We start from the raw sequence: 27,218 nt of genomic DNA on the forward strand, positions 1-27,218 counted from the left end.
GTTTTCGCTCTTTTTTTTTTTTTCTAGCAAAATAGTGCTGCTTCAAACGTTATTCTGGGCATAAGCTGTGATAGGATTTTTGAGACTTAGTCCTAATGATGTTTCCAAGCACTGAGTCTTACCGTCTGATGAAGAGTAGAAGACTTTATCTGGGTCCTTTGCCTTTTTCATACTAGAATATGTCTTCTGTATTGACAAAATCATTTGTGTATTATACACAGTGGGCTGTTATAATTTCTCTGAAGTACTTTAAAAGTTGGTGGAAAGTGCATCTAAAACAAATTAATTTTGATACAAAATTTTTGAAATCCATGTATAGATTTTGAAAGTATAAGTGCCTTTGCACTACTTTTTGAAAATAACTTGTATGGCACATTTCAATTATCCAAACCAAACAGCTTTTAATCGCATTATGCATAAGCTTCTTGAATTACAATTATACTTATTATACTTTTTAAGCTTTAAAAATGTGAATTTTAAAGTTTTAAAATTTAAGTTTTAACTTTTAAATTTTTGTGCTTATCAAAATTCATTTTAATGTAAGCAAGGTTTAATTCTTTTACCTTGTTGTTTTCTAAGCAATTATGAAAACATACTTTTTCTAAACTTTTAGAAACTTAGACTTTATATGTGTGATTTTAGTTAACCGAAATAGATTTTTTGAGCATGCAGTATAATGCAGGTGTTCAATTTTGTTTTAAAAAATAAAGATTAATAAAAGTAACCTTAATGATTTATTTAGTGTTTATTAAATTGTGCACTGACCAGATTAGGGAAACCAGGGCTTCCCCTCCTTGCACATCCCGATGACAGTTCTGCCGTTCCTTTCTATCTTTGCCCTCTGTGAAGTTTATCCAAGAACCATTTCTTGAAAACTTGTCTCTCTTCTGCTGCTCTGCCATACGAGTTGTGTCCTGAGTCAGGTTTCTGCGCACACATTTGCCCAGTGGACTGGCAGCAGGTGAGGAAGTTGGCACTCCCCAGCACTGATGGGACGGCACTCAAAAGGCATTTTCATGGTGTTGCTAGGAATGTTGTCTGATGTAATATCAGAGACAAAGCTGAGGTTTTCAGGGAAGGCTCCAGAGATTCACTTATTTATTTTTATTTGAAAATCATATTTCCAGAGAGAAGACTCTTCCATCTGTTGCTTCACTCCCTGATTAGCCGTGACAGCAGAGCTGAGCCAATCTAAAGCCAGGAGCCAGAAGCTTCTTCTGGGTCTCCCATGTGGGTGCAGGGTCCCAAGGCTTTGGACCATCCTCTACTGCTTTCCCAGGCCACAAGCAGGGAGCTGGATGGGAAGTGGGGCTGCCGGGACTAGAACTGACGCCCATATGGTCTCCCGGTGCTCGAAGGTGAAAGATTTAGCTACTGAGCTATTGCATCAGTTCCCCATTAACTTTTTAGAGTACTCTTGTATGTTATTGTTCTTAAGGGAGGTGTGGTTAGTAAGAGTCAGGGAGAAATTCTAGAAAATTCTTTGGTCTTTCTAGATAACTGTCTCCGGCAAAGCTTTTTCTAATAAACAGTTGCAAATCTCTTTCAAAGTTTAACCCAATTAGAGAAGCATACGCCCAGAATAAGGGAATTGTGGGGCTTCCTTTATCAAACATGCTGCTGGTGGTGTGAATATTAACGGCACAGTGGGCTCAGTTGTCCCTTGGGAGGCCCATACCCTATACCAGCCTGCCAAATCCGGAGTCCTGACTAGTCCACATTTCTAGAACACCTGAGATGGCTGACCAAGGAGGGGGTTCTATGGGGTTCCTGCTTCCTGGCTTTGACCTGGCATGCGTGTTGAGCACATTTGAGCAGTGAATCAATCGATGGAAGAGTCCTATCTTGGTCCTGTTCTCTCTCTTTCCATCTTCTGTATTGCATGAGTCTTTAAAACTAGTGCAAACAGATCCTTGGGTCCTCACAAAATTTTGACAACAAACCCAAAGAAACAAACAAACACAAACTAAAATGCCTAACCTAGAACAATCAAGATCAACAAAGTTAAAGAGGACAATTATTGCTTCATTAGGAAGCATCTTTTGATATCAGGAATACATTTTCTCCTCCACTTCACAGACAGGGATAATAAACTTTGAATACCTTGTCCAAAAGTCTAACGTTGGTGAATAAAGTAGAAGTTCTCTGATTCCTTTTTCCTGTTTTCCAATTGCTCCTCACTGTCCCCCCTGACAATGGTTAATCAGCAGCAAATTCTTGTCATCTCCAAGGGAAAGCAGAAACATGCCCGCCAGCCTGCTTACTCTGTTGATTTCTGCATGGACCATGGTTTTGACAAAGCTCTCTCTTTCTTCTCTAAGATGGACATGCCTCTCGAATTGGCCAATATATCCAGCAACCAGGATTTTATCCTCCTGGGACTGTCTGCTAGGCAAGGTGCAAGGGGTGCCCTGTTTGCCATCTTCCTGGCCCTCTACCTGCTGACGCTCCTGGAGAACTCCCTCATCATCTACCTCATCGGCAGCCACAGGGAGCTCCACAAGCCCATGTACTTCTTCCTGGGCAACCTCAGCTGCCTGGAGATGTGCTACGTGTCGGTCACCATGCCCAGCCTGCTGGTGGGGCTGTGGGCTGGTCCTGTCCACGTGTCCTTCTCAACCTGCATCGTCCAGCTTTTTTTGTTCACCTCTCTCATTGGTACCAAGTGCACCCTCCTGGCCTCCATGGCCTATGACCGCTATGTGGCCATCTGTCGACCTCTGCACTACCCACAGCTCATGCGACCCCAGGTCTGCCTGGGCTTGGCCATGACTTCATGGCTTGGTGGGCTGGTTGTCTCGGTGGCCAAGACCACGTGCATTGCCAGCCTTTCCTACTGCGGTCCCAATGTCCTCAACCACTTCTTCTGTGATGTCTCCCCTCTGCTCAACCTGTCCTGCACCCACGTGGCCCTCACGGAGCTGGTGGACTTCATCTCTGCCATCGTCATCTTCGGTGGCACGCTGCTGGTTGCCCTGGCTTCCTACGTTACCATAGGAAGGGCCGTGTTCCGCATGCCGTCAGCCGCTGCCCGCTCCAAAGCTGCCTCCACCTGTGCCTCGCACCTGGCTGTGATGGGCATCTTCTACTCAGCCACTCTCTTCATGTATTCCCACCCGCACCGCGTCGCATCCACAAACCTGAACAAGTTGCTCTCGGTCCTCTACACAGCGGCCACGCCCACGTGTAGCCCGATCATTTACTGTCTGCGCAACAGGCAGGTCCACGCAGTGCTGCGCAAAACACTCCGCCAGCGCTCTGCTTCTTCGGAGAACTGACTTTTTCTTGCTCCTGATTTCAAAGCTTTCACCACCAGAAACGCGTCCCTGAGTTTCCAAGGTAACCAGATGGCTTCAGCCAGTGTGTCAGGGATTTTGAAAAGTGGAAATAGTCACGAACAGAAAGGCTATTGGCAAAGAAACACAATCATTTGACAGCCTCCGAAATGATTAGCAACATGTATTGGTTCTGGAAATTAAAGATCAAAAACTGTTTTACTCTGTAATGAAACTATTATGTTCATAAATGTGCATGTATAGAATTATGTGATGCTTAACCAATCCCTTCAGAATATTCATTGGGAAATTGCAATACGTGATATCTTTGGAAATGATTAGAAGTAATTCAAACGCTCACATATGGAAGATGATTTCAATACGTCACACACATTCTGTGAGATCCAAGAGGGAGGTGAGATTACACCTGTGCATACTGACATGGGAGATGGCCTTGCTACGTTCTCCAGTAAAAAGTCAAAGAATCAATTAGATGAGTGTGTTAACATTCCATAAACTTGTGATGACAATAATAATCATTAAAATGTTAAGTTAATATGTGGCTGGTTTTGTGGCGTAGCAAGATAATCTTCTGTCTGCAGTACAGGCATCCCACTTGGGCACTGGTTCATGTCCCGGCTGCTCCACTTCCCATCCAACTCCCGGCTTTGGCCTGGGAGAGCATTGGTGGACGTTCCCAGTGCTTGAGGCCCTGCACCCGCGTGGGGCACCAGAAGCTCCGGGATCCTGGCTTCAGCCTGGCACGACTCTGCGCTAGCAGCCATTTGACCAGTGATATCTCTCTGGTTCTTCCTCTCTCTCTCTGCAATTCTGACTTTTTAAAATAAAGCAAATAAATCTTTTTTTAAAAAATGTGATTATGTGACTTTATCCTTAGAGAGGAATCTGAAGGTGAATTTATAAAAGTTTTCAGCAAGAATTTTTAAGTGTGGGGCCACATGGGGCTCATAGTCTGTTTCCCATAGAAAACATTGTGTATTCAACTGATGTTACTTTTATACGATACCTGTAAAAATGCAGTGGAAAATACAATGAATTAGCTAATTTAGTCAAACATTTTGAAATGCATTTTTGTAACATTTTGTCCTCATAAATCTTTTGAAGACTCCTAATGTATATAAATTCCAATAAATTCTCCCTAAAACTAACATCTTTTAATTACATTTCCATTAATTTCGAAAGATACTCTTGCATAAATACATAAATAAATAAATATAAAGGAAAACACAAATTAATGCTTTTTATTAAAATTATGTGGGTGAGCTCTCAAGGGAAATAAGAATATTCTTTTGAATAAGAATAAATAATAATAAATAAGATAATTGATAGGAGAAATAATAATAAATAAGAATATTCTATTGTTTTTGAGAGAGTAAATCGGCACATTTTAGAAGGGTGACTTGTTAATCAATTAGAAAGTCCTTGAAAATTTGAATGCCTTAGTTCTCATTAATTGCATTTTATACATTTACCATGGTGCAAAAAATGTACAGTCAAGATAGTGAAGCACAAAAATAGCTACCCACGGTTATTATTTTCACAAAGGCAACCTATTAGTTTATTACAATAAAGAGAATCAACATGACAGGTAAGCCTAGGAATTATATTTGAATTCTTTTAGTAAGGAAAAATCAAGAAGGAAAATTTATGTATATGAGAATGAAAAAGAAACCACTTGGAAAGACACAAAATTGTGAGAAAAGCCCTCTCTTTGTAGGAATTAAACATCGAGGCAGGCTGGGTGACACAGACCCCATTTGGAATGTTCACACACTCTGCTATTGCATCAGTATTATTGCACCTTCAACCTGAACAGAAAGGAGGTTGGTGGTTTCTTGTGGTTATGGGTGGTAGAGAAAGATTGGAATTATTTGTATTTATAAAAAATTTTATTTATGTATTTAAAAGGCAGAGTTGAGGAGAGACAGACATCTCCCACCCGCTGATTCCCTCCTCAGCTGGCCACAATGGCTAGAACTGCGCTGGTCCAAAGCCAGGAGTTTCTTCTCGGTCTCGTCTCTCACGAGGGTGCAGAGGCCTCAGTACTTGGCCCATCTTCCACTGCTATCCAAGACCATTAGCAGGCAGCTAGATCAGAAACAGAGCAACTGGGATTTGAACCAGTGCCTGCATGGGAATTACTTTTAGTATGTCCAGATTTCTTTCATGGTTCATGAACATGCTCTGGAATTAAACAGTAATGATTCTTGTACATTTTGTGATCTAAAAAGCTACAAATTATACATGGCTTAAAGGTGAAATTCATAACATAAGAATTATATTTAAACATCAAAGTAGGCCATAAATACCTTGAAATTTTCACCAGGCCAGTTCAACAGCTAACATGAGGACCAATGCCACGTCTTAAGGAAAGCTGCTTGGAATTCCTTGTTGCGCAGACAATATATGACGGGGTTGCACATGGGCGTGACCACCGTGTAGATGACTGATAACATCTTGTTGAGGTCCATGGCCTCTATGTGTCTGGGACGGGCATAGATGAAGATTGTGGCTGAGTAGAAGATGCCCACCACCACCAGGTGGGAGGCACAGGTGGAGAAGGCCTTGTGACGGGCAGCAGCTGACGGCATGTGGAGCACGGTCACCCCAATGAATACATAGGAGACCATAGTCAAAATGAGGCAACCCCAGAGGATGATGATGGCAGAGATGAAGTCCACCAGCTCTGTGAGGGCCACGTGGGTGCAGGACAGATCCAAAAGAGGGGCTACATCACAGAAGAAGTGGTTGAGGACATTGGGACCGCAGTAGGTCAGAGTGGCAATGCATGTGGTCTTGACTAGAGAGACAACCAGCCCACCAAGCCATGAAGACAAGGCTAAGGCCTGGCAGACCTGGGGCCGCATGAGCAGTGGGTAGTGCAGAGGTCGACAGATGGCCACGTAGCGGTCATAGGCCATGGAGGCCAGGAGGATGCACTCAGTGCCAACGAGGACAATGAAGAAGAAGAGCTGGGTCATGCAGGCTGTGAAGGGCACACGGTAGGGTCCTGTCCACAGCCCCACCAGCAGGCTGGGCATGGTGACCGACACGTAGCACATCTCCAGGCAGCTGAGGTTGCCCAGGAAGAAGTACATGGGCTTGTGGAGCTCCCTGTGGCTGCCGATGAGGTAGATGATGAGGGAGTTCTCCAGGAGCGTCAGCAGGTAGAGGGCCAGGAAGACCACAAACAGGGCATCCCTTATGTCTGGCCTCGTGGACAGTCCCAGCAAGACGAACTGCTGGACCCTGGTCATGTTGGTCAACTGCAAGAAGTTCTCCATCTTAGGGGAAAGCAAGCAAGCTTGTTAGCATTCTGGCCCCCGAAACAGCATAGTCATAAAATAGTTATTTATGGAAGCTGCGAGTGGGGGAAAGAATAGAAAAAATGAGTTTGTGTCATTAATTGTGATTGATGTGTCATTCTAATATGAAATGTTGGTAACAGAGGGCGTAGGTCTGCCATTCTAGCACAAGATGCTAATACCTGTGAAGAATGTTTGCACTACTTCGTAATTTTTGTTTTGAAAATTGGAAGCTATTCTGAAATAAAAGGTTTTAAAAGCAGGATGTTCACAATGCTTGGAGATTGCAATGCCTTTGCCAGACCATTTTCTTTGGTATCTTTTTAAAAACTATTTTTTTTTTCAAAGATTTATTTCTATTTAAAAGGCAGGTTTACGGAGAGAAGGAGAAACAGAGAGAAAAATCTTCCATTTGTTGTTTCACTCAAAAAAATGTCTGTAATGGTCAAAGCTGAGTGCATCTAAAGCCAGGAGTCAAGAACTTCTTCTGAGTCTCCCTCACAGGAGTAGGGGCCAGACTTTGTATGCACTCTGCGGCAATCCCAGCCAGCAGAGAGCTGAATGGGAATTGGAGCAGCCAGGACAGAAACTCGTGCCCATATGGGATGCCAGTGGAGGACTTTTCTGTGGGGTCGTGGTGTCAGTTCCTGGAATCATTTTGTTGCTCTGCGTATTCCAGCAGAGAGACTTTGAATGTGAGGTTGGACATCTCAGTTATTTGCCTCTCTTTTTTTTAAATCATTATTTTTAAAATAATGCTACTTAGTTGATTAGGGTACAAAGGGTCAAGGGCTACAGGGTGAAAATGGGTAATACCATTGTTTCCACACTAATATTGTCATTTTTTCCTGTATCTGGGGTTAGGGGAGAAACAAAGGGGAAAGCCCCACTCAGCTTCCCACCCATTCCAGGTCCCTAATGTGAGGCATGCTCCGAGGGTCCTGTTCAAGCAGTTTTGATAGTTCAATAGTTCTGAATTGCTGCCCATCTCGCTGTTCTGATCACAATGAAACCTATTCAGAATCCACTGGCTGACATAGTCTCTTCATGGTTGGGGTTCTGAGATCAGCAGTTCAGTTGGAGGGATCTCCCAAGAAACTTCATCTGAGATGATCCCAGACCTGATTCTTGAGTGAATTTGCTAGTACAGGGTCCAACACAGTCCGTCACGCCAATCAGCTTTTGCACATACTCGTCATTGCTATTGCTGGGCCAGTTCTGTTTCCAGCCCTGTCTTCCTCGTGAGCCAATGGGTGTTGTAGTCCAGCTCGATCCTACCCACTTCATACTCGGTCCTCATGCAAACCAGTGGGAGCTGCAGCCTAGCTGGGGCAACTCCCCAGAACCCCCACCAGGCCTGTCCCCTACCCTGGTTCCATGCATGCCAGTATTTACCGCAGGCTTGTCCAGTCTGTCCCACATCCCATTTAGATCTCGTACATGTCAATGGGCATTGAAGCCTAGTTCAACCCAACAACCTACTCTCCAGCCCACACACATACTTATTTGCCTCTTTCCTTACCAAGTCTCTGATCTTATGCAAACAATTTCACTATTGAAATTTGAGTAGCACTTCCTCCCATAATAAATCAAGTTGTGGATACAGTCTTATAACAAATTAGAAATAAGAATGTTGCAATGCTAATTTTGGAAATGTGAATTCTTTAGGATTTTTGTCTTGTCATATGCAAATGATTTAAGACTATTCTGTAAGAATCAGAGTAGTTTCCCTGTCAGCTCTCTTGTGTCAAAAATATTCCTCCCTTAATTAAAATTTAATTTCCGGGATTATGCTTTTTAAATCACCAATTGTAATATTCAGAAAAGCACAAGATTAAGAATTTTATTTTATTTCCAAACCTTTATTATTGCATATTCTCGCATATGATATTCCTTCTGCCACAGAAGTAATCACTGACATAAACACAGTCAAATAATGAATATTTCCGCTCGTTGAACTCCAGCTCTCTGTCAAGAATCTGCTACATGACCTTGTTACTTTCCTTGGGTCATTCCATGGGTTGGATTAACTGTATGAATGACACAGTTGGGAGCAAAATGAACAAGGAGAAAACGGCACTTCTTTTTTTCTATGCCAAATCTATTCACCGCATCTTCTGTTACAGCAGAAAACGTTTCCTCATCTGAGGATCTAACGTGGTCCTTCTGAGCACAGGGTATCATCCTCAGCATCATTGGACTGTGTTTAGGAAGTCCCCGTAATGTGTGAATGGGATGAGAGCGTGGTAGCTGCCTGGGAAGGGGTGGCTGCTTTTGAGAAAGATGGGCCGTAACAAGCAAGCAAGAAAAAAAAGATAAGGGGATTTCAAAAGGATTGAGAACTACGCAGCCATACATGATACACCCACAGGGCTCACTGGAGGAGGCTGTTTATGCCAAATGATTGAGACAGAGGCACCCCTAGCATGGGAGTGGGAGGGGAGCAAGTTTGCAGCAGCACCAGGAATGGCGTGAAGCTGCAGGGAGCTGCTCTCTGACGTCACATGAACCCGTCCTCCCAGATACACACACAGTTGTGTTCCCTGGCTCTTAACTTCCCCTCATTCGTAGCTTTCTAGCTCTGTGCCTTAAACACGCTTGGCCTCTCCAAGCTTGGGAGAGCTATGCCATTTCAAATCAAGAACACTGACCTTCCACCTCAAATTGTCTGTGCTGCCTGCTTATGGAGTGGGGCGGAGCAGACTCTGGGATTTAAAAGCTTGAGCTTAGAAGGTTCGTGTTATATGAGTCTCAAACTTCTCATCCTAAATGAAACCCAGAGTTTTTGTTATAAAAAGGACTACTGATGGGGAAAAAAGCTTTGAGAGTCTTTCATCCCACATCATTCAGATTAAGTAGATTGTGTGTGTAAAGAAGGCAAAGAGACAGTGTGCCAGGGTCAGAGGACAGATGGACAAGAAGGAGCCTGGGTTTTAACCTCAAAGAGTTTAAAGACATTGAAACAATGTGATGCTTGCGATGTTTGCAAATGCGCTGCATCCTCCTTGGTTTACTCTGGAGTGAAAATGTGATTTCCATCCTCCTGGAACTGGCCAGTCACACACAACAACGCTTATCACAAGACCAACCTCTTTGGAATGGCAATCAACGTGGTTAAGAGGGCTCAAAGTTAGGTTAAGGGGCTAGCTCTCCATTTCCAATCCTTGAGTCTTAAGGAAGGCACTTGACCTGCATAGGTTGCTGTGGGTATCAATGCTATAGCCACACCTACCTCCCAATGCTGAGGGTTCCACCAGTTAATGTGACTAAAGTGTCCGGTCAGTACCTGATACACTTTCGTGATCCACCAAAGAAGTATTCCTTCTGTCTTTGTCTGCTAGGAATGGCCGCTGTTCTCACCTAATGGTGGACAGACATCTGTCAGATGCTGCACCCGGAAAGATGTGAAGCCCGGGCAACTTCAGCTTCTGTCCAGAGGAGCTTCAAGGAGGACAGCAGTGGGCTTTCAGTTCTCCCCAGAGGAGCCTGTCCTTGGGCTGGGAACAGCCATCACCTACCCTCCACAGCTCTTGTGGCTCTGGACTCCAGGCACCGCGGCAACTGATTGTCCACATTTGATGGGGAGGTAGAGTGTAGGCTCAGCAGGACGTGGCTCCTTGGAGACATCCCTGATCTCTGTGGATTTGAGCAATTGATGCAGAGGGAAGCTTTGGTTAAAGTGGCACTTGGCAGTGACTGATGGGCACGTGGAGGCCAGCCAGCCTCCAAACCAACCTCAGTGTGAGTCTCCATGCACGCACCGATCATGTGTCTCCAGATACAAGGTATTGGACAGGGAATCAAGATGAGTAAACTGAGTGTATTAATTCCATGTGTAGGCTAGTACACTGTCATAGAATCTAACGTATGCAATTTGCTCATAGAAGCACCAATGGGCCACAAGACAGAACCATTTAGTACATATTAGGTGCCCAGAACGTGCTGCCCAATGAGATCACAGATACAGAGATTTGTTCTTCCTGTTTGTAGCAGCACTAAATGTGAAAACCATCTAGGCAAATAGCAAGTGATGTATGGCAGGGTAGGATGTGACGTGTGCAAAAAATGAAATAATATCTCATCCTTGAACAAGAGGGGAAATTCTCAGACAATGATATATTACGAATCATCTTAATTTAAGCAAGTCATCACAAAGAGAGAAAAACAATCGTTCCACTTGTAGGAGATACTTGGAATATTCAGACATTACAGGCAGGAAACGTTGCCAGGGAATGAAGTAAAGGAGGAAGGGAACTTACTGTTTAGCACCCAGAGTTCCACCTTGGCAAGGTGAAAGGCATTCTGGGTAAGGAGGACGACGCACCTCAGTGTCAACGAGAGCGAGGATCAGGATTTTGTCAGTGTTTTGTGAGCTTCACCTCGGTAAACTTAATTATTACATAAGGTGGACTGTTACACAGACAGAAGACATGTGATAGAGTCTTCAAAATTCACTTGATTTCTCCAGCAAATAAATCATTAAATACTGTGGGAAAGCTATGCCTAGACCTCAATATTATTTTATAAATAATAATTATACCTGTTTATGTTCAGAGTGCCACATTTGATACCTGCATACTATATGTATCTATCAAATGTTTCCTCTTGTTTGACATTGTTTATTATGTAAAACATGCAATAGATTATTATGAACTGTGGTCACACCACAATGCTGTGTGACACTAAGAATTCACTCCTTCCAGCTCTGACTCGGTTTCCATTATTTGGATAATAGATGTTGAATTGTGAAATATGTGTTCTTTCATCCTTTCCTTGATAGGTGATGTTTGACCATCTTTTCACATGGACGGTCATTGGGTCCAGAGGGGAAAGGTGAGGGCTTGAGAGAGCAGGATCAGAGTCAGGGCAGCATTTTGAGCAGTACTGCGTGGACCTCCTTGTTGCGCAGGCAGTAGATGATGGGGTTACACAAAGGTGTGACCACCGTGTAGATGACCGACAACACCTTGTTGAGGTCCATGGACTTGATACGGCTGGGACGGCAGTAGATGAAGAGAGCTGCTGAGTAGAAGATGCCCACCACCACCAGGTGGGAGGCACAGGTGGAGAAGGCCTTGTGACGGGCAGCAGCTGACGGCATGTGGAGCACGGTCACCCCGATGGCCGCATAGGAGGCCAAAGAGACCAGCAGCGTGCCACAGAAGATGACGATGGCAGAGATGAAGTCCACCAGCTCTGTGAGGGCCACGTGGGTGCAGGACAGGTTGAGCAGAGGGGAGACATCACAGAAAAATTGGTTGAGGACATTGGGACCGCAGTAGGAAAGGCTGGCAATGCATTTTGTTTTCACTGCTGAGACAAAAAATCCACCAAGCCATGAAGACAAGGCTAAGGCCTGGCAGACCTGGGGTCGCATGAGCAGTGGGTAGTGCAGAGGTCGACAGATGGCCACGTAGCGGTCATAGGCCATGGAGGCCAGGAGGGTACACTCAGTGCAGATGAGAGAGACAAAGAAGAAGAGCTGGGTCATGCAGGCTGTGAAGGGCACACGGTAGGGTCCAGTCCACAGCCCCACCAGCAGGCTGGGCATGGTGACTGACACGTAGCACATCTCCAGGCAGCTGAGATTGCCCAGGAAGAAGTACATGGGCTTGTGGAGCTCCCTGTGGCTGCCGATGAGGTAGATGATGAGGGAGTTCTCCAGGAGCGTCAGCAGGTAGAGGGCCAGGAAGACCACAAACAGGGCATCCCTTATGTCTGGCCTTGTGGACAGTCCCAGCAAGACAAACTGCTGGACCCTGGTCATGTTGGCCAACTCCACGTCCCTCTCCATCTGTACAGAGACAAATAAAATGTTGACACTCGGGTTCCTGCAGTGGCTTTACAGTGAGATGAGTCTTAGGGTGTGTCCACGGAGCACAGGACCCAGTGACTCTGCCAGCTGCATCTCTGTTGATGGCTGAGTGTTAAAAAGGGAGTGACACTAGATCTGGGAAACAAAGTCTGCTCACAGTCACTGTTCTAGACAAACATGTGACCTTGTAGAAATAATTTCCCTGTGTGAAACATGGAGATGAGCATTGTAAGTAAAGCAAGGATTATCCAAACACTGCCAAATCATGAGTAGAATTTTTCTTATTTCAGTGTTGAAACAAATGCATTCCTTAGCAGTTACTTTTTCCTTTCCTAAACTCAAGAGAGGAACTCAAATGTGTCCAATGATGTAACGTATAAGACCATTATTTTCCTTTTCCCAAAAATACCCGTTTTCTCTTGACATGATTTTAGTTTTTATGCTGTGTGTCCTTACAGTAAGGACCGGATGCAGATACGATCACTTCTCGTTTACTTGAGCATTGACACTACTGCCCGACTCTTGTACCCAGGTCAGTACAATGGGAATATTGCCACTTGTCCCTGTTGGTCAAAGGTGGACTACATGAATGCACAGCTCATAGTGGGTAGTTAGAAACCAAGCTCTCGTAAGAGTTCATCTCACGGCCAGTGCTGTTACCTGGGTGAGCCTCAACCTTGGCAGGTGTTCTATCCTCTTGTGCTCAGGAATGGGCTCCTCACGAAATCAGGTTTGCTTGCAGATGTTGACGGTCTCCGTAACCTTGAAGGAGAGCCATCCTCTTGCCAGATTCTGTTCCCTGGGTGGAACTGCTCTCCATTGCAGGGTGGAACTCTCTCATATTCTGAAGTTACTCTCTACGTTCTCTGCTCATCTACTCAGAATCTTTGTGCCCAGATATGATTCTGTGTTTGTCTTCCTATCCATGCCAAGACTCAGCTAATTCAGGAATCATGCTGGCCAAGGACAGACTGTCTTAGTGTACATAAAAGCTCACATCAACATACAGCAGGGCTGTTTCGTCTCACATACAGTTATGGGCCATTAACTGTCAGAAGTGCCATGAGCTAGAACGGGGATAAAGTGGGGAATTTGAACCACGATATTTTCAAGCTTTGTGGTGCAAGTAGACTACACACCATCATCATGTCTACATTTTACGTTCTTCAGTGGATCTGAGTAGACAGTTCTGAAAAGAAGGCATACCCACAGCCAACAGGCATGTGAAAAATGTTGTCTTGCTAGTCCTCAGGAAAATACAGATCAAAGCCACAAGTAGATCTTATGTTCTCTTACTGCCTACTATCTAAAAGACAAAGTCACAAAATCTGATGGGTTGCAGACAAATGAGAACTAACAGGAATGTGAATTAGCACAGGTGGTGAGTCTTTAAAAATTGGAAGTTTGGGTCTGATGCAGTAGCCTAGTGGCTGCAGGCTTAGCCTTGCATGTGCTGGGATACCACATAAGCATCAGTTCATGTCCTGGATGCTCCACTTCCCATTCGACTCCCGACTCGGAGCGGTAAAGGAATCAGATCAGAGTTAGATGTAGAGAATGTTTCTAATTCACACATCATAGTGGGGCGGTTGTGGCTCACAATAATCTGGGGGACATTTCATGAGAAAACAGAAGAAAGGAACTCCAAGGTTCTAATCAAAAGTAATGGAAAATAAGGGGAAGCATATTTTGCCCTTCTTTAAGCCCACCTTGCGTACAAGTACTGAAATGCCATGCTGCGTCCAGTAAATATGTGTGGTGATCGTTGATAAGGACAGGAAATAGCAGGAAGAACTGTCCCTGCCTTGAGCTAAGTCTGAAGACAAAGCCAACAGGGTCTGGTATGCAGGTTAAAGCATCAGCTCAGATGTCATACAGAACTGTCCTCGCAAAAGCCCGAATTTCTCAGATCCCTTCAGTTCCACTCCGTCCCACATAGGCTTATTTAGAAATGGAAATCACAATGCCAGGGGCTGCACACATATTCACATGAAAAGGCTGGGTTTGGACCTCAAGGCATTGAAAGCTTTGAAGAATAACTGTAGGCAATTTGTTTAGTCCATTTGAACCTCCTCTGTATCCTGTGCAGTGAAGGTGAGGGTCGTCCCATTACAATGACTAAATCCCAACTAATACTAGCTACTGCAGGGGAGATGTGTATGCTACTACAAATGAACTTTGTATTCTATGGGAAGAATTTTGGAGTCTGGCAGGCTTTCCTTTCTGATGCTCCTCTGGAAGCAATATATCGAGATTAACACGTAAACTGGACATGCGATAAAGTTAATATTTCCTCGTGTTCTTTCTGCTCCTCCTCATCTTTGCTCTCCTCACCTGATGATGAAACGGCAAGGTGGATCCTTCGTAGGTGGTGCTACTCTGGAGGAGCCTTCAGCTTCTGTCCAGGCATGCCAGGAGGGAAGGCAGCTTTCCAGCGCAGCTCGGGAGGAGCTGTCTGCGGTGCTGAAATGGCACGCTCACCCTTGATTCTCCATGTTCTGGATCGCTGGGTTGCTGAGTTAACTATCCATACTGTGCCAAAGAGACAGACCCGACCTCTGCAGATTTATAGAAGAGGCGGAAGGGATGCAATGCCTTGAGGGAAACAGTAGCAAAGGACAACTCTCCCCTCCCGCAATTGACTTACTTCTCCCACAGTTCACAGCTCTGTGCTCTGAGACTGGAGTATTAATATTAGCACCAAACAGCCATGGCATTTACTGGGTCAGCTGAGGTGTAGAACACATCAACATTGAACCATACGCTGTTTTCAATTCATGTTGAAAAATACTGATGGCACAGAGAGCCACAAGATAGAATCTTCTAGTAAAGCTGAAAGAATATTTATTATTGAAAACAGAAACTGACATTTGTACAATCTTTTTCATTGGAGAACCATGCATAATGGCCACATTTATAACCTAATCAATGAATAAATGGAAAAACAACATGTGGAATATATTTACCACTAGAATGATTTCTATATATGAACATACATGTAGTATGCTATAGCATGCATGTGTATAATGTTATATAAATCATACACACATGCCTTAGATCTGTACATTCATATATGCAAAAAAATTAATACACATTGGAGCTCTTCAAAAAGTTCATGAAAAGTATTTATTATGAAAAACCAAGCACAGATTTTCCCCCAAAATTTACACCAAGGTAAGCTTATTTTTATTCTGTTTTCCATGAACTTTTTGAGTTATTCTTGGTTTCTTCCCCTGAAAGGTTGGTAGCAATGCATAGACTATGCCAAGATATTGGTTCCTATGACCATCTTTTCAATAAGTGATACATTTATTTTCATTGGAAAGTCAGATATACAGAGAGCAGGAGAGACAGAGAGGAAGACTCCTTGTCCGCTGATATACTCCCCAAGCAGCCGCAATGGCCAGAACTGTGCTGATCCAAAGGCAGGAGCCAGGAGCCTCTTCTGGGTCTCCCACGCATGTGCAGTGTCTCTAGACTTTGGGCCGTCCTTGACTGCTTTCCCAGGCCACAGGAAGCTGGATGGGAAGCAGGGCTGCCGGGATTAGAACCCATGACCATATGGGATCCCAGTGCATGCAAGGTGAGGACTTTAGACTACTGTGCCGGGCCCCTTATGATCATCTTTTAATAAAAAGCAATTGTCTTGCATGCTACACTATGTCCAAGACATTACAGTGAGTGCATTGGGAATAAATGATCATCGGAGACTACTAAGTGCAAGCAATGGACACAAGCCACCTACGCAGAATCAATCTGGAATCAATGCACCTTGTCTTTTTTCCCATGCTTAAACATAAACATATATTTATTCCAATTTAAGAAGAGATTATTTATCTCATTATCAATGTAATTTACTAAATTTAAGCCATCTGACATTTGTGGACATTTAAGCCATTTCTGATTTATTCATTGCAAACGATGAAACAGCAAATAATATGACAACTACCTGTATTTGTGAGAACTTAGAAAATCATTGGGCACATTTTTTAGTAGTGAAAAACTGTATTATTAAATTCATGTTAAATATTCATATTGAATGTGGATTTGTTGATTTGGTAGTAAGGTTAGACATTTTTTCATAGGGGTTACCAGACACTCATTATTTATTTTAGATGTTGTGCTTTTTCATAGATTTTCCTGGTCTCTGTCATTTCAGATTTAACTAAAGCTCAGTACAAGCTCCTTACATGAGAGATTTGAATCAAGGAGTGAGATTTCAAGGTTTGGAACACCAGGGTCATGAACATTTGAGGCTCTTGAGCAGTACTGCGTGGACCTCCTTGTTGCGCAGGCAGTAGATGATGGGGTTACACAAAGGTGTGACCACCGTGTAGATGACCGACAACACCTTGTTGAGGTCCATGGACTTGATACGGCTGGGACGGCAGTAGATGAAGAGAGCTGCTGAGTAGAAGATGCCCACCACCACCAGGTGGGAGGCACAGGTGGAGAAGGCCTTGTGACGGGCAGCAGCTGACGGCATGTGGAGCACGGTCACCCCGATGGCCGCATAGGAGGCCAAAGAGACCAGCAGCGTGCCACAGAAGATGACGATGGCAGAGATGAAGTCCACCAGCTCTGTGAGGGCCACGTGGGTGCAGGACAGGTTGAGCAGAGGGGAGACATCACAGAAAAATTGGTTGAGGACATTGGGACCGCAGTAGGAAAGGCTGGCAATGCATGTGGTCTTGGCCACCGAGACAACCAACCCACCAAGCCATGAAGACAAGGCTAAGGCCTGGCAGACCTGGGGTCGCATGAGCAATGAGTAGTGCAGAGGTCGACAGATGGCCACGTAGCGGTCATAGGCCATGGAGGCCAGGAGGGTACACTCAGTACAGATGAGGACAATGAAGAAGAAGAGCTGGGTCATGCAGGCTGTGAAGGGCACATGGTAGGGTCCTGTCCACAGCCCCACCAGCAGGCTGGGCATGGTGACCGACACGTAGCACATCTCCAGGCAGCTGAGGTTGCCCAGGAAGAAGTACATGGGCTTGTGGAGCTCCCTGTGGCTGCCGATGAGGTAGATGATGAGGGAGTTCTCCAGGAGCGTCAGCAGGTAGAGGGCCAGGAAGACCACAAACAGGGCATCCCTTATGTCTGGCCTTGTGGACAGTCCCAGCAAGACGAACTGCTGGACCCTGGTCATGTTGGCCAACTCCACGTCCCTCTCCATCTGTACAGAGACAAACAGCAAAACTGGCATGTGGTTTGTACAGAGGCGCAGTACTAAAGCTACAAAGTTGGAAGAATTCAAAGTGCTTGGTCTAACAACTTAGTTTCTTCTGTTAAAAATGGACTGATAATCGGGAGAGGTGTTGTAGGTTTGTGAGAAAACTTAAATCTGGCTATTGCGATTGCTGTTATTATCAAATCTGTGAGGGGGAAAGATGGGCCATTTGTACATTAATAAGACATGGGGCAAGCTAATCCTCTACTTGTTGCACTGGCATCCCATTTGAGTGCCGGCTCCTATCCTGGCTGCTCCACGCCCCATCCTGCTCCCTGCTGATAGCCTGGGAAAGCAACAGAAAATGACCCTAGGCCTTGGTCTCCTGTGCCCATGTGACACACGGAAGAGGCTCTTAGCTCCTGGTTGTGGAGGGGCCATTTACGGCCATTTTGGATTGACACAGCAAATGGAGGATGTCTCTGTCTCTCCCTGTCGATGTCTCTGTAGCTCTGTCTCAGAAACCAAATACACGAATTTTTCAAAAAATGAAACTGAGAGAATAGCATTTGCTTCTCGAAAGATTAACCTAGCAATGGGTTTAAATCTGGTAAAATAAATAAGAAAGTAGAATTGTTTTCGTTTTAGTCTTGTGAGGTGATATTCTCTCTAGATTATTTTTTCTTTTTTTCACTCCGCACATCAATTTAGGAGTATTGTACATAGAGCGGGAATAGGGTAAGACGGTCACATTCTTGCTCTTTTAGTCTAAATCTTTAAGACTCAATCTCTTCTTAATACAATATTGTTTCTTAGAAGCATATTCATCTGTGGATTACCAATGGTAAGGCCAGTTTTCTCTCTGTGTTGAGAGATTCCTGCAAAGGTGTTTTCCTCAACCTGTGTCATCATGTACCCACTTGCATATTATTTACTCATGATTATATGACCTCAAACCGAGGTCATCATCTTATCTCAAAAACTTCTAAGATTTATGGAATCTCTTTTTGTGCCCCGAAATGGGCAAATGAGTTGGTTATATTTTTGGGTTATGTTCCATAGGGGAAAAGTAATACATTAACAGTTAAAAAAAAACAAAACAAGTAAATAGCATTCATATGTGATGTTTAGCAGGGCAGTTGCTCAGCTCCTGACGCAGGTGGGTGGGTCTGGGTTGCACACAGGACAGTGCTCTGGACATCTGTCCTGTGACATGCCACCCTCACTAACAATGTGTGCTGAACTGAATGCTGTGTCATGGAGCGGGCATTTCTCCTGGTGGGTGCCCCATGGTGATTAGCCTTTGTGGGGGCCTCCTCTACCCTCCCACAGCACCCTAAAAATCATGGGATCAGCATGGCATGGAGCCTGGTGTGATGAAAATAAAGGAATCCATGTGAGGAATTTACCAGGAAAGAACCTGAGTGCCAAAGCAGCGAGTTTGGACTTTGTATAGTGTGTGACCTGGATATAAAGAAGATGTGACGGAAGTCTGGGATGCACTCAGCAAACACCAAGGCCTTCGAGCACATGCTGCTGTCGTTTGCGGAGCTTCATGTGCCCCTGGTCCCATGCCGAAAGCACCCGTGCATTGTATCAGGCTTTCTTGAATCATATGTGCCTCTATCTCTATTTCATGATAGGTAAAGACAGAACTATACCTGAGGGTTAAATCGGAGTGTCTCCAAATACTGAGTCAGTACCTGATACCCCTGGGTGTTCTGTACCAGAAGTGCTGGTTCTTCTGTTGCTTGTCTTCACCCCCAGAGAACGGTGTCTGCCCTCCACATGATGGTGGGACAGGTCCTTTCTGGCCGACACTGCACCTGCAGGCAGTTCGGGAACTCTGATGAATTCGTATTCTGCCTTCCAGTCCCTCTTGGATTTGAAACACGCACAACCTACCCCGCACCCTTGTCTCTCTTTGAGGGTCTGGGTGCTGTGTGTTGCTGTAAGAGGCAGCAGCCAGGGTTAAACTGGAGCCCTGGACCTTGGAGACGTCCCTGGTCTCTGAGGACTCGGACGGGTGGAAAGAAAAACTTTCTAATGACCTGTGCAAGCTGAATGGGTGAGATGGAAGGAAGCCAGCTTCTGAGCCGTCTTCATCAGAGCCGTGTGTGTGGGCTGGCTATGCTCCAAACTTCAGGCCCTGTGTCAGAAGTACAGGGTACAAGGATGCGCAGTGGACAAGTCCATCCTGTAGTTGGTCAGCCTCGGGGGTGACTCAACACACAGACACAGAAACGTGACCCTGAGGTGTTCTGAGAAGCACGACGGAGACTGGGGCCACAGGGCAGGAAGGACTTGAGGCAGACACCACGAATCAGGCAGACATCCACTCCTGCCTTGTCCAGACTGCTTCCTCCCGTGCAGAATTGCCTTTTCTCACGTGGAAATCCAAGACACCTTTCAGATTTTAAAGTGAACATCACTATTTTAAAAAAGTGTTTGCTAACTGCAGGGCAGTGAGGTCTGATGGAATGACTTTCCCGTGCCCAGTGGGGCCTGCAAAGTGCTGGGCAAACGTTCACACTCTCAAGCTAAGGTTCTAGAGTCGGGTTCCAACGTTTGTGAAGTTCATCTCTTGCAACCTACAATCTTTAAAACAAAAAGATTTATTTTTTTTATTGGAAAGTCAGAGATACAGAGTGATTTGCTCCCCAAGCGACCACAATAACTGGAGCTGTGCTGATCTGGAGTCAGGAGCCAGGAGCCTCTTCTGGGTCTCTCACAAGGGTGCAGGGTCCCAAGGCCTTGGGCCATCTTCTACTGCTTTCCCAGACCACAAGCAGGGAACTGGATAGGAAGCGGGGCTACTGGAATTAGAACCGGGGCCCACATGGAATCCCGATGTGTGTAAGGCAAGGAGGACTTTAGCCACTAGGCCACCTTGCTGGGCCCCCATATATAATCTTTTTTTCCCTTCCATATATAATCTTAACTTGTCAATTCAAGTCTTAATCTCCCCGTCAAACAAAGTTGCTCTGCTTTCCCTCTAGAGTCACTAGGCAGATGTCACGAAACCCAGGACATTGAGTACATCCCGCAAGCGGAAGCATTATATTACTGCTGCCACACAGCACAAAGCCACAAATATTTTCAGAAAACTAAACTAGAAGATTCCTGTCACATATCAGCATGGAAACTGCCATCCAGCAGATCTTCAGTCAATCTGGTTTATCCCATGGTAAATAAAGAGGACTGAGTTTTCTACTGTAACACTCTCCATGCTAAATTGTAATTATTTTATTTTTCATATCCCCCATGAAACAAAATGAATTCAGAAAAGGAAACTTATCTGTAATCTCTGTATCTACAAGGGCAAGCAAATTCTCCATAAAGTTCCTGACTCCACAGACAGCAGTCAGCTCTAGAAGGCTTTCTCACGGTGCAGGCAAGAGGAGGAATATGGAAGGGTAATGGTCCAGAATCCAGTGTTCCACAGAGTTAGAGGGGATCTTGACATGTTCTTTGGCTGTTGGAAGGTCTGGGCCAGTGATGAAGACACAGAGTCAGGATTTCGGAGTCTGCACGTTTCTCAAAGTCTGGAGCCACCAGGTCACATTAGAAGGACAAAAAGCAAAAGCAAAAAGAAAGATGTTCTTCAAAGGATGTGCAAACGTCATGTAGGCGACCACTGGGTCCACAAAGACGCGTGAAGGTAGCTGAGGGTGGATGCTGTGTTGTTTAATCTTCCTTGGATCGAAAAGTACAAGTTCACTAAGTCCTGTGCAAACTGGGCAGATGGCTAGAATACCATTTCTAGACCCCAGCTGCCAGACCAGCTGGAACTGAGGGTCATACGAATCTACAGGGCCAAGGAGGGCACATCTCAGTAGCAAAGCTCTCCTGGTCTTGTCAGACTGTAGACCATCTTCTTCTCAGGAGCTGGATTCCGACTTCTGTGTCGGCTTCCTTTTTCTCTTCCTTTCTTCTGAGGATGTATCTTGTATGCCAATGGATTTCCAACTCTTTACACTGCCATTACCTGGGATGTGTGTTCTAAATACTCTTGTCTACTCACTGGAGTTCACAATTTGTTAGGTAAGAGGCAGGACCGTTCATATGTGTATGTAACAATCTGTACACATGATGTGTCTATACTGCTTCTGGGGTGATATGAATCAACCTAACAAATCTATCCATCTACCCATCTGTCCATCTATCCATCCATCCATCCATCCATCCATCCATCCATCCATCCATCCATCCATCCATCCATCCATCCATCCATCAGTCCAAGCATCCATCCACCCATCAACCCACCCACCCATCCATCAGTCCATCCACCCATCCATCCTACAACCATTCATCATTGTATTGGTTCTTTTTCTCTGGAGAACACTAACATACCCCCGAGAGATCAAGGACCATATCCCAGTGTCCCAAAGAGCCTGAAGAAGTGCTTGATACAAAACAGGTGTTCATTACACAATCAAGAATTTAGGAAGCAACCTTTGACAAGGCAGACATTTTGAGAGGAGTTACTTGATTGAAAAGAATAAAAAGTCATTCTGCTTTATTCAAGGAAATGAATGTGAGGACAGAAGAGATTCTGTTGAACAGCAGCATTGAGCATCATCTGAAGCTAATTACATAATCGGTTACAGAAATTTGAGGTGCAGCATGCTGAATTGTGCTTACCACGTGGTAAGTTCTATGCATTTGTAACAACAATGTTGATAGTAACAGGGGCCAGTGGATGACTCAACTGGCCAAACCTCCACCTTGCAATGCTGGGCTCCCATATGGGTGCCAGTTCGAGTCTCGGCTGCTCCACTTCCCATCCAGCTCCCTGCTTATGGCCTGGGAAGGCAGTGGAGGATGGTCCAAAGCCTTGGGACCCTGTCCCAATGTGGGGGACCTGGAAAAAGCTCCTAGCTCATGGCTTAGACTGTTGCGGCCGTTTGGATAGCTCAAGGAGCAGGTGACCCTGGTTTAGAGTCACTAACACACTCCACTACCTGAAGCTTCCTGCAAATGAGCGGGATGTTCTAAGACACTGAAGTTGAACAGCATTCTGCTGATGGCAGGCAGCTCACAGACACGCTGTAACTGGTCTCACACAGTTTCATTTGTCCACTCCTACTAAGTAACTGTGACGAGAGACTGAGTCCTTGGCCACTTGCCTCTTCTTTGTAGAAAGGGAGAAATGCCACCACCGTGACCTTGGAGGTTGCAAAAACAGAAGACAGGAGACAATCAGAGAGCTGTGCCCAAGCACGGCATGTGTGTCCCGGGACGTCAACGACTCCCGGCTCTGAGGAGCGGTCCAGAGGAGCTCATGTACGGGATCCAATCCCCTGGTGCCCACAGCACATGCGCCCTAGGGCGGCCTTCACCTCCTTGTTCCGGAGACTGTAGATGAGGGGATTGAGCATGGGGGTCACCAGGGTATAGGACAGGGACACCACCTGCTTGCTCTCCGGGGAGTAGCTTGCCTTGGGTTGCAAGTGTATGGCCCCCGTGGTGCCATAAAACAGAATCACCACAATGAGGTGGGAGGCACAGGTGGACAGGGCCTTGTGGCGCCCGCTGGCAGATGGCATTTGCAGAACAGTGACCAGAATCCTGCCATAGGACGTGGCAATAAGGCAGAAGGGAACCATGATGACCAGCACTGTGGCCGCCAACACGTTGGCCTCGAAGACCCTGGTGTCAGCGCACACGAGGCTCAGCAGGGGCGCGATGTCACAGAAGAAGTGCCGGACACCGCGGGGCCCGCAGAAAGGGAAATTGAAGAGCCAGACGGTGAAGACCAGCGCCACGGGGACTCCGGCCATCCAGCAGGCAGCGGCCAACATGTTGCACAGGCGCGGGTTCATGACAGTGCTGTAGCGCAGGGGCCTGCAGATGGCCACGTAGCGGTCCCAGGCCATGGCAGTAAGAAGGAAGCACTCAGACGTGACGCAGGACAGCACCAGGAGCAGCTGCAGGGCGCAGCCCGCGGGCGACACTCCCCGCCCGGGCCGCAGCAGGCATAGCAGCAGGCGGGGCACCACGTCCAGCGAGAAGCAGATCTCCACCAGCGCCAGTTGTCGCAGGAAGAAGTACATGGGCGCGCTCAGGGCCGGGTCCAGGCTGGTGAGCGTGGCGATGAGCGCGTTCCCCAGCAGCGTGAGCACAAACATCATCAGAAAGAGGGGCGCGAGCAGCGGCCGCAGCGCGGGCACGTGCGCGAAGCCCAGCAGCACGAAGTCGTCAGCCCAGCTCCGGTTGGCCCAGGCCAGAGCTGCGGGAGCATCGCCGGCAGCCCAGGGCATGGACATGGGTGTCGGGATGTGCGCGGAGAAAGCCTGGGGGAGGGCAGAATGCAGGCAGAGGTGAGTTAAGGGAGGGGGTGAGAGGCAAAGTTGCACCTGTGAGGCAGGCTGCACGAGCCCCCAGGGTGAGGTCTTATCCGAAGGCAAGCCTGACTGTGCGCCACTGAGGGCGTCCCCTGAACGGGTTGGAGACATGGAACGAATGATCCAGTGACGGCACCTGCTGGCCTGGCCGGTGTCACTTCTCTGATCCCTGCACAGGGCTCGTCCCATCTCAGCACCCAGAGCACGCTGACCCCTTCCTCCACCTGCTTTCCCCTCTGGTCTGTTTATTTTTATCAGCATTTTGGTGGAGTGTTTTTTTGGCTCTGTTCCCATTGCCTAGAGCCCAGCCTCAAGGACATCTGGCCATGTTCTCTCATGCACCCAGCCGGATCTGCTGCCCCTGCGCTTGGCACTGCTGGCTCTTTCTCTTCCTCTAGGTCTGCACTTGGATGTCTCCTTCTCAAGATTGCCCCTCCTGGATGCCAGAAATAACACCACTGACCGCTTCCCCCTGCTGTCTGCATCAGCTGGTTGCAACCGACATTGGACATGACTAGGCTAAATTTCAGTTTGGTTCAGTAAAGTCCGTTTCCTTTGGGACCTCAGGGAACCGACGGCTTCTCGCTTGGTAATTAATTAGTAATACGCAGTGCTGTCCCTTGTCCCCTACAGAGATTTGGATGAAGTTGTGAACACCAGGGCTAGCCATGCCCGTGGGCTTCCATGCTTGTTGAACGAACCCAAGCCCTTTCGTTTCTCTGTTTACACTATGAGGAGGCCTGAGTGAGTGGTCATGGTCGTGGTTTTCAATGCATAAACCTCTGCGTTCATTCATTTATTCATTCATTCATTCTTGGCAGACGGTCCCCACTGGGTCACTCGGAGCTGGGATCGGAGGTGACTAGGAAGCTCATACTATTTGCTGACCTTGTGTGCCTCAGGGAAGCAGAGAAACCCTCTTCCTCACAAGGAGATGTTGGGGAAAGCTTTCTATGGTGGCGTTCCACCCCTGGGCCCCTTGCCCAGCTCATCTACTGCATGTGCAGCCCGTTTGATCTCTGGCAGCTGGTACAGTATCTGGCCCACAAAATGGTGGAGTTTGCACACTTGCTGAGGTTCCTTCTACACTTGGGCCAGTGTCCAGCACACACAGCAGAGGTTCATAAAGTGTTTGTTGAGTGACTAAGGAAGAGTACTGCTCTCATTTCTCATTGCTCCCTCTCCTTGTTTTTCCCCGCCCCCCCGAGCCGTCAGTCACTGCTCTTTTCTTTGTTCTGACAGGCAGGTTAGGATCCCTAACCTAAGAAAGACCCCATCACATGCCTCTCCAGGGATCTGTATGAACCTCACGAAGTCTGGACATTCCCCCTGATCTTGTTTATTCAGCTAAAATTTCCTGAGCAGCTGCTCTGGCTCTAATACAATGCCACGTAGCCAGGATTCCCTACCGAGGGTTCTCAGGGTGCAAGGACAACACCAGGGAGCGGGCTCAGGAGGCTACTTGAGTAGCCCCGAGTGTCAGGAATATCATTGGCTGGAACCACAGCACTCCATGCTTACCTGAGGAGATGTGGGGACTCTCAAGATGAATTCTGTAGGTGTTACTGATAGATTGGATCGGAGGTATCCACAGGTGATCAAGGTTGGGGCTGGGGTAGGGAGATTGAGGAACTGAGCCGTGAATAGGAGTATCTGAGTTTGCAGAGACTTCCCAATGGGACTGCATCGGATGCAGGTGTTCCACAAGTCTGGAGTTCAGGGGCAAGCCTGGGCGCGAGGCCGCTCCTGTCTGCATCTCCAGGATAAGCAGCTTTCCAGCACAAACCAGATGGGCTTGTTCACAGAGGCCACAATGACCTGAACTCTTCACGTTGCCTCTGATGGGCGGAGGGGCTTTAGGATGGTTCATGTCAACACTGACTGCCACCTCCTGGTGCGCTGCTGTCATCATCCCCATGTGGGGAAGTGAGACACAGAGAAGCTGAGTAACTTTGCCCGAGTAAATGGCAAACAGTCAGGGCGTCTGTGCGGGTGGCCTCCACACACAGTAGATACTCAGAGTGGCTTATAAACCAATGAATCAGCCTCCTCCACTTCTCCTGCCTTCCCTGCTCCAAGGCCTCCCTACCCCTCGCCCCTTCTCATCTGTGGAGGACCTGTATCTGCATTTACAGGGTGGGAATGGAGTGTTCTCCACAGGCGGGCTCCATGTGAAGCATGGCATTGTGGGAAGTACTCAGAGCTGGTGGTTCTGACCCAGGACCCCCTCCTAGGACCCCCTCCTAGCCTCTTTGGGCATTCATCCTTACAAAGTCCAGGGGGTGTCTTTCTATATGAAGATCTGATCGAACACACTACATGGAGACTGCAGCTGGCAGAACCGTACTGTCGACTTGAAGCTGTGAGAGTAGATTTTCAGGGTACACACACACACACACACCCCGGTAGTAGCAGGTGATGGGAGTGCTGGCCAACTGGAACACACTCTATTTCAGAAAGTACACATCTATCAGTATATCACAGTGCATACTTCACATAAGCGCATTTGTTATATTTCAATTACACTTCAGTGAGACTGAGGGGAAAGCACAGACCTGAGAGCGTTGTGTTCACCTGATGGGATGCGGTGTCAGACCCCAGTGTCTCTCCTCCTCTCTGTGTATCTGACTTTCCAATAAAAAAAAAAATAAATCCTTAAAAAAACCCAAACCCCAAAAGAGCTCATTTGTTTAGGGACTGGCAGTGGTATGCTACAGTTTGTGCATCCCACATGGCACAATTTGTGTTCCAGATACTTCACTTCCAGTCCAGCTCCTCCCAGAGAGGAAAAGCTGTGGAAAACGGTCCACGCGTTTGAGCCCCTGCCTCCCATGTAGGCGGCCAGGATGAAGCTCCTGACTCCTGGTTCCTGCTTGGCTCAGCTCTGGCCATTGTGGCTACCTGGGGCGTGAACCAGTGGATGGAAGATATTCTCTCTCTCTCTCTCTCCCTCTTTATCATAGCTCTGACTTTTAAGTAAGTGAATCTCAAAAGAAACATTTGTACTGGTTTAAGAAAACAGCGTTTATTTTCTTGCAGTTGCTCTTAGCTTAATCTGCTATAAATGCAGACAGCGAAGTCTGCTTCCTTACAAGGGGGATTAACCGAGCTAGACGAGGGCAGGCAGCAGGACAAGCTCTGGAACAGTCGGGGCTTGAACCTAGGGATCACACACATCTTTAAAGTTCATGATCCCGGACACTCCGGCCAGCTTCCACCCTTGCCGAGACAGAATTCCATCCCACATTCCACGTGTGAAGCCACCTTGTGAGGGCAACTTTG

The 27,218-nt window shown here is 46.6% G+C and overlaps 4 protein-coding genes and 1 pseudogene across 4 annotated transcripts; 2 read left to right on the forward strand and 3 right to left on the reverse strand.

Moving 5' to 3' along the window:
- LOC121154969 overlaps window positions 1-27,218 on the forward strand; it is a 440,652-nt pseudogene that overhangs the window by 64,125 nt on the left and 349,309 nt on the right.
- Window positions 2,310-3,278, forward strand: LOC121155004 (olfactory receptor 5-like). The gene has a single exon (XM_040978188.1). The coding sequence runs from the start codon at window positions 2,322-2,324 to the stop codon at window positions 3,276-3,278; it is 957 nt and encodes a 318-aa protein (XP_040834122.1). The 5' UTR covers window positions 2,310-2,321.
- Window positions 5,636-6,583, reverse strand: LOC121155005 (olfactory receptor 5-like). Its single transcript, XM_040978189.1, has one exon. It carries the CDS (start codon window positions 6,578-6,580, stop codon window positions 5,636-5,638), a length of 945 nt encoding a protein of 314 aa, XP_040834123.1. The 5' UTR covers window positions 6,581-6,583.
- On the reverse strand, window positions 11,463-12,410 carry LOC121155006 (olfactory receptor 5-like). Its single transcript, XM_040978190.1, has one exon. It carries the CDS (start codon window positions 12,393-12,395, stop codon window positions 11,463-11,465), a length of 933 nt encoding a protein of 310 aa, XP_040834124.1. The 5' UTR covers window positions 12,396-12,410.
- Window positions 16,657-17,610, reverse strand: LOC121155007 (olfactory receptor 5-like). The gene has a single exon (XM_040978191.1). The coding sequence runs from the start codon at window positions 17,593-17,595 to the stop codon at window positions 16,657-16,659; it is 939 nt and encodes a 312-aa protein (XP_040834125.1). The 5' UTR covers window positions 17,596-17,610.

Source organism: Ochotona curzoniae, unplaced genomic scaffold, assembly GCF_017591425.1.
Source record: "Ochotona curzoniae isolate NIBS_2020 unplaced genomic scaffold, NIBS_Ocur_1.0 contig_2861, whole genome shotgun sequence".
Taxonomy (NCBI): Eukaryota; Metazoa; Chordata; class Mammalia; order Lagomorpha; family Ochotonidae; genus Ochotona; species Ochotona curzoniae.

What these genes read in the sequence shown, in the direction of transcription:
- LOC121155004 (XM_040978188.1), top strand. Translation starts at nt 2,322, where the DNA reads ATGGACATGCCTCTCGAATTGGCCAATATATCCAGCAACCAGGATTTT.
- LOC121155005 (XM_040978189.1), bottom strand. Translation starts at nt 6,580, where the DNA reads ATGGAGAACTTCTTGCAGTTGACCAACATGACCAGGGTCCAGCAGTTC.
- LOC121155006 (XM_040978190.1), bottom strand. Translation starts at nt 12,395, where the DNA reads ATGGAGAGGGACGTGGAGTTGGCCAACATGACCAGGGTCCAGCAGTTT.
- LOC121155007 (XM_040978191.1), bottom strand. Translation starts at nt 17,595, where the DNA reads ATGGAGAGGGACGTGGAGTTGGCCAACATGACCAGGGTCCAGCAGTTC.